This window comes from Hippopotamus amphibius, chromosome 4 (assembly GCF_030028045.1).
Source record: "Hippopotamus amphibius kiboko isolate mHipAmp2 chromosome 4, mHipAmp2.hap2, whole genome shotgun sequence".
Lineage (NCBI taxonomy): Eukaryota > Metazoa > Chordata > Mammalia > Artiodactyla > Hippopotamidae > Hippopotamus > Hippopotamus amphibius.
Window position 1 is genome coordinate 50,728,749 of NC_080189.1, and position 12,514 is coordinate 50,741,262.

The 12,514-nt window shown below is 38.0% G+C and overlaps 1 protein-coding gene across 2 annotated transcripts in view; it reads right to left on the reverse strand.

Annotated features, from left to right (window-relative positions):
* Positions 1 to 2,701: 2,701 nt before the first annotated feature.
* The window catches only part of SNX10 (sorting nexin 10), a 68,471-nt gene continuing 58,658 nt past the window's right edge, over positions 2,702 to 12,514 (reverse strand). For both annotated transcript variants that reach the window (XM_057732032.1, XM_057732033.1), the window contains 3 exons: positions 11,879 to 11,977; positions 4,944 to 5,153; positions 2,702 to 4,489 (listed from right to left, as the gene is read on the reverse strand). In XM_057732032.1, coding sequence (XP_057588015.1) covers positions 4,408 to 4,489; positions 4,944 to 5,153; positions 11,879 to 11,977 — 391 coding nt within the window. In that variant the 3' untranslated portion in view covers positions 2,702 to 4,407. The remainder of the gene's footprint in view (positions 4,490 to 4,943; positions 5,154 to 11,878; positions 11,978 to 12,514) is intronic.

Below are 12,514 nucleotides of genomic sequence, written 5' to 3' on the forward strand. Positions count from 1 at the left end.
TCTGGGGAGACTAGAGGGGAAAGGGGTCGACGCACGCGTGCGCTGCGTGCGCAGATTAAACCGCCCCAGCCCCACCGCGACCCCGGGGCGCCCCGGGGCCCCCCTAGGCCTCGACCACGCACGGGCCGGCGGCGCGTCGTCGCCCCATCTCGGGCCGGGCGGCGGGGCCGAGGCCGCAGCGCCGCGCGAGCATCTGCAGAACAAAGCCCCGGGTCCGGTCCTAGGCTGAGAACGGCCCCAGCCAAGCCCGGAACCCACCCGAGTGGCGGGGGCCGGCTCCGCGCGCGCTCCCCAACCAGCCGGGCCCCGGGAACGACGGCACCCGGAGGCGCCGGGCTTCATCGGTATTCAGAGCTCCCTCCCGCACCATACCCACCACCCCAGACCGCTCTGCCTTATTATCTGTATTATTTCTTTTCAAGCCGCCAAGCTGTCACTCTAACGCTGGGAAGAGGGGCCTCGCGGTGCCCGCGTTCGAGGCAGGTGGGCAGGGGAGGGGGCGCTGCAGGTCGGCGCTGTAAATCCTGGTCTCCTCGCGGTCGTTGTTCCCACTCACCGCCCGCCGCCCCCCTCCACCCGGGCTTTTTTTTTTCCCCCCTTTCTTTCCGCCGCGCAGTTGCTATGGGTTACCAGGGCGGTTGCCATGGGTTACCGGACCGAGGCCGACTGGCTCGCTACCTGCCCCCCAGTCGCCGCCGCCGCCGCCGCCGCGGGCGGAGCGGCCCGGGCGGGAGGCGGCGGGAGCGCGCGTGTGCGGGCCGCGGCGCGGGGAGTGTGCGCGAGCCGGCCGGGCGCCGCAGCCAACGGGCGGCCCGGGTGCCGCTGCGGGAGCGCCGCCGCCGGTGGGGTGGGGGGCAGAGCTATAAAGAAGGCCCGGAGGTAAGGAACAAGCAAAAACACAACCACAAGTTAAGCCCGTGCTGTGCCTCTAGCAGCCAAGACGAGCGGTGTGGGGTTTTGGATGCATCTGCACTTCTCGTCGGGGGAGAAAGGGTATTTTCCTCATTTGCATAGTGTCTTTAGACCAGAGTTTAAATTCCGCAGAAAATTGTAGCTTAATTTTTTTTTTCTCTCGTTTCCTATCTTTTGAAAAGAAGTCTTTGGAATTTTGGAGGAAGAGAAAAGGGTCATTAGCTACCAGAGTCTGCGCAGCTAAAATAAATTAGTGTCCAATGCACTGTTCATAACAATGATCTAGAAAAGTTTCCAGCAAGAGTGAAGAGCAATTGTGTCTGACTTAAAGGAGCAATGGTGACTCGTTTGTGAGCTGCATATGACAAAGAATAGAGCAAAAATCCTTTGTAAATATTTCAAATTTAAAGAAATTGTTGCTTTTACATCCTAAAAATTTTAACTCCATTCTACTAAAATGTATTAATTTCTCATGACCTTTATGTGCAAAAGAAATTGTATCTATGCTTTGAATGTCAGATTGCAATTACTAATTTCAGACAGCTTTTTGTATTTGAAAATGTGTATATATTATTGTGTGTATATATATGTATATATACATATATATAATAAAGGTCTATATTCCAAGCAAAAGCAGACACTTGTACTGAAATAAATCGTTCTTCCATTGAAAAGATGCTGCATTGTATTCGTAGGATACCAACTAAGTGATTTAAATATTAAGAGGAAAACTATTTAGAAATGAATAAGCTTTTGTTACTTTTGTCTTAAAATTTCAGAGGCCTTTCATGGAAAAGGGTCTTCCTTTATAGGTGAAATACTGAAAACCTTAATTGTACCACATTAGCTCAATAATGATGAATCCTTAAGGCACCAAAAAACAAACAGTTCAAAACAACATTCAACTTACTGTTGAGATATAGTGGTAATTGTGGCTAGGCTAAATGAATTTGTTTAAATTCTTAATAGCCATAAAATAAATTTTATTATTTTACCTTACTATAGTAAGGTTATTACATATCACTTGTTTGTATTTATTTAGTAAAATGTGAACTAGGCTTACAAAGCTCTTGCAAGATATTTAATATCTTAAGGGACATAACTACTTAAAGATTAACATTTCTGTTTTTCCTTAGTAATTTTTAAAACTTGAAATTTTAACTAGAATTTAAATCACTTTCTTCCAAGTGAGACTTTAAAAGAAGCCCTAAGTAACAGGTTGTTGACTTTCATTGTTGACACCTCTGGGTTATATATAAAACCAGTTCTCAAACAGAACACATAAACTAGCTTTGTAGGTGAATAGTATGCCCTTTCAGGATCAGCCAAGGAAATACAGTTTTACTGTATGTAAATCATAAAGCATCCAGGATTAGAATTCTTTTAATGTGTTACATTTAAAACAGTTTTAAATAAACGTCTATTCTATTTAGTTATTTAAGTAATTGTTTTCTTTTTCTAAAGAAAGCTTTATAAAAACATGCTGGAGAAACATAAGAGACTTGAACAAAGCATGAAAGCCACTGGGGGCTGAAGTTCATTTAAATATCTCAGCTGCAGGAAATCAGTTGTAAGAAGTCAGTGCTTAGATATCAAAACAACCAAACCAAGGCTAAACTCCTTAAATGTACACAACTACAGTGAATATGAAACCAAATTTCAACCAAAATTATTCCTTAAAAATTACTGATAATTCAGAAACACAATTTAGATCTAAGTCAGAAGAAATAGTCTCTTGTATAAAATAAGCGATTCAACAAACTGAAGTTGATTTCTTCATGTTTAATGTGAAAATTATGATCTCATGAAGTTTACATATCACAGTATTAGGCATTACTTAATATCAATTTTGATGGTTATAGTTACATCATCTAAAAATTACATGACAATTGGTGGCACGTTATATGCTTTTCAAAACTGCTGTAAAACAGAAACAACGTCAACACATATTGCCGAGGAGCTGGGGAATCATACTCAGATGACTGGATGGCAAACTTTACGTGTTAGCAAGATAAAAAGAAACTGCTAAATCTTTTTTTCCCCTGTATTAAAATAATGAGTCTTAGATGACAAAGTAACAAGATCCAAGATACCTTACTCAAAATATTTACAAAAAGTTCAATGTTTTAGACGAAACAAAAAACAAAAAGGTGAAATTAAGGAAATCATTCATATGCTAAATTTAATTTTTTCTGTTGGTTCTTAGTTACAAGCATTTCAAAGACTTTTTAAATAATACTTTTAAACGCCTAGTTAAAATGAGGTGAGGTGGCATTTAATTAAAGCAACAAGTTATCCCAGTTATGTAGAAATATCTTCCTGTTAATTTCAGAGAGATCTTGTACCATTCAACAGGGAAGAAACTTGAACAATTATCTCAAGAAAATGCTGCCTCATCTCAAATTTGAAGTTCAATGTAGTTTGTCTGAAACATTTTCTCTTTGGGCCACTTTAAAAAAAAAAAGGCATTTTATTAGATTATACCAATGCTCAGGCAGATGCCTTAAAAGAAAGGACTTTTTAAAAATGAATAATTAATTCTGAAATTAGCAAGTTCATATCCTTTTCTAAATTATGGGAATATTTATTGCCAAAATTTATTAATGTTTATAAGATTCTACTTTGAACTTAAAGATGAGTAACAAGCAACCATCACGGACACTGAAAGTTATCTAGTGATAAGAAATTGCACATTAAGTCAGAAAATAAATCATGAACCTATAATTCTAATCACACACAGATAATGAAAACAAATGGTTTGTTTCCAGAAACCATGTGCTAAAGCTGATTTTGGACAATGAAAATGTATTTCTGAACGTATATATTGCAAATATAAGCAAAATGACTTGCGCTATTGCTGGGCTTTTTTTCTAAGATGTAAACATTATTTTAATGTGTCTCTATTCATAAGATACATTTTGCATCTAAGTGTGAAAGAGAATACTGGAAAGGTTAAACACTCTGAAAATATTTCAATCAACCACCCCAAAGCTAAGTGTTTTCCCAGTGCAGAGGAGGTACCCACAAAATTCCAGGGGCCTATCTGAGAGAGGCATTCTGGTCTGTGCCATTCAGTCTTCATAGTGATTAAGACCATACCTGCTGTGTTTATGCTAACACTGCCCCAGTAATACAAGAAGGAATGCTCCATCTGGATTTCAAATGCCACCTATTTACCTATCTTTTAAAATTCAGTAAAGCCAACTAGGTTTTTTTAAACATATAAATTATTTCATTTGAGGGCAAGATCTTGTTTTACCAATAGCGTGCACCTATCAAGGAGAGTACTGTACTCACAGGCTTTTAGCTTTTTACAGGAGCTTAAACAAAATAAGACAACATTAAAATACCGCTAATAAACAACACAACATCTTTACGAATTTAAATACTTAATATGACAGTGAGCATTAGGTAAGAATATATTATTAGCAAGCTTTCTTCTCTATGACTGGACACAATTTGCTATTCCGAAAATGGTAGCATTAGAATTATTTTTCAGGATTCCTGCGGAGCTGTGCTCGTTTTACATCCATGTGAACTGCTGTCATCACTACTATGTCCAAACCCAGAGGATGAACTGGAAAAGAAAAGAGGGGGAAAATAATAAAAAGAGGAAATTGGTTTTCACAACACACTCAAAGCCTGAGTAACAGAGGAGAACTTTAATTATCTCCAGTCACAAAGAGAGACAGGAAATTTGGACTTTTAATTAGCCATTTGGAGTGCAGTTGGATATTTTTTTAGCTAGATAATTTAAACGCGAATAATTCAAGTCTGACTAAATGAAAGTCACATAATCAGAATGCAGATAATTGAATTTCTACTGCATTCATTAATTCAGCGTGGAGGTGTGTGTGAAGACTACTATGATGAGCTGTCACAGCTCAATAAAATCTCAGTCAATTAATTTTTTCATTATCTTAGTATTACATCAACAAAAAAGTAGAGTGTATGTATATATCTATACACACGTATATGTGCACGATGTGTTATATAAATACGTGTACAGTAAATCAAATGCAAGGAAATACCTTTCTGAATCATAATCTATATCATTTTCTTTTTTTCCTTCTTCTTCTTCAGGGAAGCGTCTGTTCATCAAGGCAAACTTGTGAATTGCTTCTTCTACAGAGTACTTAGTCTGCCCAGAAACACATGCCTCGATGTCTTCTGAATTCAGATGGCTTTGCAAGAAGAGGTGAAGGCTGCTGTCTGAAAGCAGAAGTGCATTTTGTAGTACCCTACGTAAAAGAAAAAAGGAGACATGAGCAGTGGACGGGGATGGACAGTTATAGGATGAGAGAGAGAAAACATTAGAAATGTACCACTGAGGTAATTTCTCTACAATGGCAAACTTGGCATCAATTACAGACTCTGCCTATTAAAGGGATGAAAGCATATGTTAACTTTTATTCAATTATTTGGAAATTTAGGTGAGTAAAAACACAAAGCTAATAGTTAAGAACATCTGTTAAAAGAATAACTTCAAGGACATTTCTTCAATTTAACCATCTGTTATGGCCATGTGGGTTAATTATGGAAATACTTTGCTTAGATAGTCATAGAAATTTATTCTGCTTTTAAAAAATTTACTGCCACCCAGCATGTCAATTCAGTGATCTTTATTGGCTAGGCTGTCATGAAACATCAAAACTTTCAACGACTATTAAAAACTATATTAAAAAGTCAATATATTTCTCAGCACGTCTTACATTTTCAAACTTTATAAGGATGCTTATATACATGTTCACAAGGGCTCAGTTGAGAGGTAGCTTTTCTTGAATACTTAAGATTGACTAGAACTTTCTCCAAAATCTTCAGCAGCACTGCATATCTATTTTAAAATGAGTCTAAATAAAATTGCTCCCAGCCAATTTTACCATATATGTAATTAAAGTATGATAATTTTGTAATAAGTACGTACTAGCCTTCCCACATGCAAGATCAAAGATTACAAAGAGTACAGATTTGAGCTGGTATATCAGAACTACATGGAGAATGAAAAACTGCCCTGCAGCAAAATCTACACATGTTCAAATCCGTATCATCAGTGAATGTGTCTTTTTCTGAAATGCATGTCAAAGAACATCCTTATATTTAAATAAAAACTGATTTTCTCTTCTTAGCAAAGATTTTGATTTGTGATAATTTATTCTGTTAATAGTTCAATAATGATATAACACAGACACTAAGACCAGATACAGGGACAAAACTGAAACACCAAAACCCAAGTATAATTCTGTCCAATATGGGATTTTTCATATAGAGATCTATGAAAAATAGAGCATGTATTTCAGACCAAACAAAACCTACCTTATATTCTGCATTTTTTAAAAGAAGTAATTAGATAAGTAAATCTCTTTTGGCCATTCATATCAATTTAGTTAAAATCCAAGGTCATTGGAATATTTCCTTCTCTTCCAAATAAAAGAGAATTATTTTTTTCAAGAAGGCAAGCATCTAAAATTTGCACAGTATCAAAACCAAAATCTAGCTGTCCTCTTTGCTTCAAATATGCTTACAAATGTAGTTTGAGAAATATCCTTTACAGACCTACTAAGAGGAAAAGTAAAACCTTTGTGCTTTTTTAAAAGGCAAAGTCTCAAGCAAAGCAGCTAAATATTTCCACTCCCTCTATGTCCTCTGCCCTGGGTTCCCTCAGAAGAGGACCATATCACATGATAAAGATTAATTTACCAACTACAAGGAGTAAAGTAGTAAATCCCTTCTACTACTCTTGGAGATTTATTTTCTACCTTTATAAATGTTTACCATTCTTGTTTTAAGTGCTTCAAATCAAGAGAAGATCTATATAGCAACGACCCATTAATATTAACTTGCATTCACTGTGAAGTCTGAACAGAGTGTTTCCTGTGTCCTTTTGTCAGTGGTTTCCTGCCAGCGATGTTACAAGTAACTGTTCATAGAATTATACTTACTGCTTTGTTTCTGTTGGAAATGTGTTTTATTTTCTTTATAAAATAATGGGTAATCTTTAAAATTGATTTTAGATGGTTCGAGGCATTACACCACAAAAGTAGTGAGCACTAATGCCAATGATATTGGACACAAATTCATTTTAGCTTTATTTCATGTCTAAAGCAATTCTACTGAGCCTTGAACTGGTCACACACTGTTATTAACTGGCTAGTAACCTAACACATGGGTACAGCAAACAAAAGTGATCAGAGTCCAGGTTGATCGGGACCTCAAGGCTACTGTCCTTTTTCTTGAGCTATAATTCAATTTCCAATTTTACTGCACATTAGACTCATTATTTCCCAGTGTTTTCTTTTCTGCTTAATACTGCCATCTGGAGGACACACAGCTGAACAGCCAGAGGGAGCCCGGCACACCCAGCTCACAATTCTGAATTGGGAGGAGGATGTGGCTGGGGAGGGACATCTGGACACCCACACAGGCCCTGAGTTCCAAAACACCTACCAGGCACAGTTTAGGTTGTCTGAGTTCCCTCTGTCTGGTTGGCTAAATTTATGCCACCATACTCCATGGGTATGCGTTTTAAATAAGCAAAAATGCTTTTTTACTGTACTTAGAATTTTTATTTTCAGTCAAGTATTTCATCCCAAAATTTAAAATGCAAAATTTTAGAGTGTTTTCCCATCTGGTTCAATGAGCATAATTAGTTCACTTTTAAGTAATAATATCCAGTTTACTATATATCAGAGAGTGTTGTGACTGCCATCATAATATTAAATCTTATTTTTACCTCAGTCATACTTGTGTCACATTTTCCACCAACAAATCTAATAGCAGAAAATCAACTTCAAACTTAATATAAAGAGTACTTTGTAAAACAGTCAATAAAATGTCGTCTTTATAAGCCTCCATAAAAATAAACGTATACAATTTTCAAGCTGCTATAAAAAGAAAAAAAATAGCCTCTAGAATTTTAAAGAAATTTCTTAAAAGATATTCACAAGTCAAAAGTTATTCCTTTCTCCATAACAACTTTAAACTAAACAAAGCAAAACCTGTTTTTCCTTGAATTAAACAGTTGAAAATCTGGTTTTCCTCAACATGATTTTATTAGGTGTATTATGTATTGGTTCAGCTGAGAATATATATAGCTATGTAACACCATGTAATCCTAATGAAGGATGCCCTGAGTCTACTGAACCTAATATAATAATATATATACACATCTGTATAGAGTGTGGAAGCAGCTTGATATAGGAAAAAAAATTAATTCAGCCTGTTTACCTCTTACCATGAGAAAAAAATAAAACCTACAAATCTTCATTGAAGACACTCATGATCTGTGCTGTGGTGCCCTCTATTGAACACAAAGACATAAAAATTGTGTGTGTGTGTGTGTGAGTGTGTATGAAACTAGCTGTAGTGTTTCCATGGTATCTTTTTATTAAACAACTTTTTAAAATTCCTTATATTTTTAAGAAATACAAAACTGTAATACAAAAGTCTGCATTGTAAGGTACATGTAGTTGTATTAATGGGATGGATTCGGTAAAGAAGGAAAGCTGGCTTCCATCTGTGATAGCAATCAAATACAAAGAATTAGTAGGAATGTCAATTTCATAGTCGGAGACTTACCAACAGAGTTTATAATTTAGTCTATAACTTCTTTTTTTCATAACTATTAGTAAAAGTGACTTACAGTTTAAAATTAGCCGGGGTGGGGGGGGGACCCAAAAAGGAGACTATAGCCAAGATTGAGGAAAAATGAATACATTTCAAAAATCTCACAATCATACCAAATTTAGCTAGCATTTAAGAATTTAATTATTAACCTGCCAGTTCCTGGGTTTAATATAATGTCTCTAACTTTCTTATAATTTCTTTGTCTATAAAACTGAGATGAAACCTGACTCCTAATAGTGTTGTAAGTATTGAGATAAAACATGTAAAAAGCTAAACATAGCCAGTGTTCAATAAAACAGTATAAATTCCTCTTATTTGGTACCTTGGCAAAGAACCAACTTTCTAATTCCTCTATGAATATTGGCCTGGATATGTACTTTGCTATTAAATATGCATTACTTCACAAATGACCTTAAAATGGAAAAAAATATAATTATATTATAGACACACACCTATGCACAGAGACAGCAGCATTTTGGTTTCAAAGGGTCTGAATATATATAGTGCTCTTGGTCCATAACTTCAAAACTTACACAAAAACCAAGTTTTAAAAGTACATGCTAAAAATCTACAACACAGGCATATTTCACAGTTTAATGCTGCGGTGTTTCTCTCTCAAGTTCCAAAAGTGCTCTACAAACAAGGTACAGGCTACTGACGATGGACCTACTCAATGGGTAACCAATGGGGCCTCAGAGGACATCAAGGTGGGGTCAGGACACAGATGGCTGAGCCGCATGTTGCATCCAGTTTCCCAAAGTGGGCTTAGGCTAGGGAGGATAGAGGGGGTGCACCAAGGGCAAAGACATGCAAGATTGCTATTTCTACACAAACCAGACAGGGCACAGGAGGACTATGCATCAGCATCTGAGGGGCACAGAAAAGAGGGTGGGGAGAATCGGAGGGGCTACAGCATTTAGAGCATTTCCGTCCGTATTTAGGGCATCCGAATAGAAGCACCAGCTTTCGTTTTTAATATGAAACTCATCAGCCTGGAGACGCGCGTTCACAGACCATAACAGAGCAAATGACGTCCCAAGAGAACTTGGTGTCTGTTCCATGATTTGAGTGCTGGGTGATAATCCAGACGGAAGTTTAAGGAGTCTCGCCATCCCTGATGTGTATGTAGCTGCTTCTTCACTAGAATGGATGCTTCAAGAGGACAAGGCTATGTGTCCAACTTGTACAGTCTTATATGCTCAGTACCCAGCCTGGTCCAAGGCAGTCACTTAGTAAATAGGTTTGCAGAGTCCTTTCCAAGCCTTCCTCTGAAAGACACAACTACCCATGATGTCGGCGATGCGTGTGTTACGTTATCATACTCTTTCCAGCAAACCAAGCCTCACAGGAATGAAGTGACTTTTCCAAGGTTTCAGAGCCAGAAAACAATTAGGAGCCAAGATTCACAGGAGACCTAGAACCTCGAGCATAGTTCCTAGAGCCCCTGACCCAGGACACTCTTCATCATGAACTCTGCATCCAATTCCACCAGCAAACTGCCGAAGGTCACAGCGTGCAAAAACAACCTGGAGTAACTAAGCACAACTCCTCTGCAGCCCAATGACTCTCACGCTGGCATGATTCTGGCTGATCAATTGTGCAAGGTAAGGTCAAGTTCAAAACAATGAAGTGAATTCCTGGTTGAAAAACACATGCCCTGCACTTAACCAGCAACAGAAATACGGAGACACAGGCTGTTCTCTGATCTCAAATAGAGAATCTCTGCAGAAAGCACGCAGCTCCCCAATGCTTATGGGGACTGCAGGATTTGACGAGCTCTGTCCAGGCCTCACTGGTGATGGCCCATCTGCAGCTTCCCCGAGCAGCATCTGGAGCGACAGGCCACTCTGCAAACTTGGCTGTGGGAACCACATCTTAAGGGAGAGGCCATCGGTCACCTGGGTCTCATACAGACAATTAAAATTGGAGCTATCCCCATAGGGAAAGGGCAGAAAAAACTTGACCGATTCTTTGTTCTGTCATGCCCATGACACCCCAGAGAACATCACCGTGAGGTTTATTGAGGACTTGGCTCGGTTAATCGATTCTTCTGGTCTCTTGTCATTTTTATTCCTCTGCCTTCTTTTCCTTTTCCAGCCCTCCCTCAATTTATAATCTTGGATGTTTCTATATGTCTCCATGACCACTTCAAAGGAAAAGCATGGTATAAATCTAATAGAAATACATATTAATATTCATGTGGATACTTAATACCCAAGCCCTTTATAAGGGAGCCACATGGGCATGGGGAGAGAGCAGTATATTATTTCAGGCTAGCTTGAAGGTACCATGTAAGAAACTCAAAAGGAGATGACTTCAGATCCTGAAGCTAGTAGAAAAAGACAGTTCAGGAGACTGGGCCCTATCACTAGCTAGTAGTCACTGGACTCAGCCTATTTCCTTATCTATAAAACAAGAAGATAGAAAAATTAGCTCAAAGCTATTTCATGTCTAAGTGCATTAAAATAATGGCCGATATTTGGATACCACACATTATATGTCAGTCTGTTGTGAGTGCTTTACATTCATTAACTCATTTAATCCTCTCAACAACCTTATGAAGTAGATACTATTATTACTCCACTTAATAGATAGGCAAACACAGGCATAGAGAAGGTAGAAGACTTGCCCAAGTCCCCAGCTAATAAGGAGCAGAAGCAGAATTGAACCCAGGCAGTCTGGCCTCAGAGTCTGTGTGCAAACCAGTGTGTTGTCCTGTGGGATGGGTATTCCAGCATTGCAGAGTGGAAAAAAAAGAGGAATTATAGCAGTGTGAATTCAAGTCACTTTCACTGCAGCACCAACCATCTCCAATTACTCCAGAGTTAATAACCCGCTGAGGCTATTCAAACGCCAATAAATACTCCCTTATAAACATTCCCTCTAAAGAGTAGTGCTAAGCTATTCATTTAGAGGAGCTCAGAAGGGTATTAGCAGCCCACTGTAGAGCTGATTTTGGTCTGTCGATCCTAAACATAAATAAAGAGAGTTTCTAAGAAGTGCCTTTTTAATAAGGCACATTTGTTTCCTGGCAGATTTTACTTTTGTCAGCTAAACTCCCCAGCAATCTGGCTCTGCTTTATAGCTTAAGGGAGTATATATTTATTATCTGACTCAATTAGTTCATTGTTTCCTGTCTGGAGGGTTTGGTCCTGAATATGCACTGTGTGACGTGAGCCACAAGGTGGCGCTCTAATATAGGAAATGAACTACTGAGCGTCCCTGCAGAGCAGACCATTAGCATTTCAGAAACTGGAACATTTTCCCCGACTTGATCACGCAACTCTTTTAAAGCACTGTGTTCACACCTCTTGTCTGGCCACAAGAGTTTCTGCACACTTACTTTCTGAGGAAATCCTCCAAACCCTGACGGCGCTGATCTACATGCTGGCGATTGTTCATGTTGAAAAATAGGTTTTTAGATGGAAGTTCTGGTAGTTGTCTTACAAGAAAGAAAAAAAAATTTTTTTAATCATCAAATCAAGGTGGTTTAGTTACAGGAATCCTTCAAAATAAAAGCAAATTATGCACGATAATTATCACACAACTATTATATAGTTTTATATATATGTATTCTATGGTTACATTATATAATAAGGGTATAAGAAAATCAACTAACTTAAAGAAAAAACATTTTTAAACATTTTTGAGGCCTTTCATTCATAGTCAATACTCATACAAATTGGTATAATTCAAGTAATAAATTTTGAACTCAGATGCAGTAGCCAAAAAACTAACTAAAGCTATATATTACAATCAAGAAGAAAGCCAACAAAATCCTTCATATTTTATATATCTTAATACATGTCAATTTTTTAATTGATGTATAGTTGATTTACAATATTGTGTTAGTTTCAGTTGTATAGCAAAGTGATTCAGTTTGTTATACACACACATACACACACACACACACATATAAATACACTTTTTCAGATTCTTTTCCATTATAGGTTTTTATAAGATATTGAATACAGTTCCC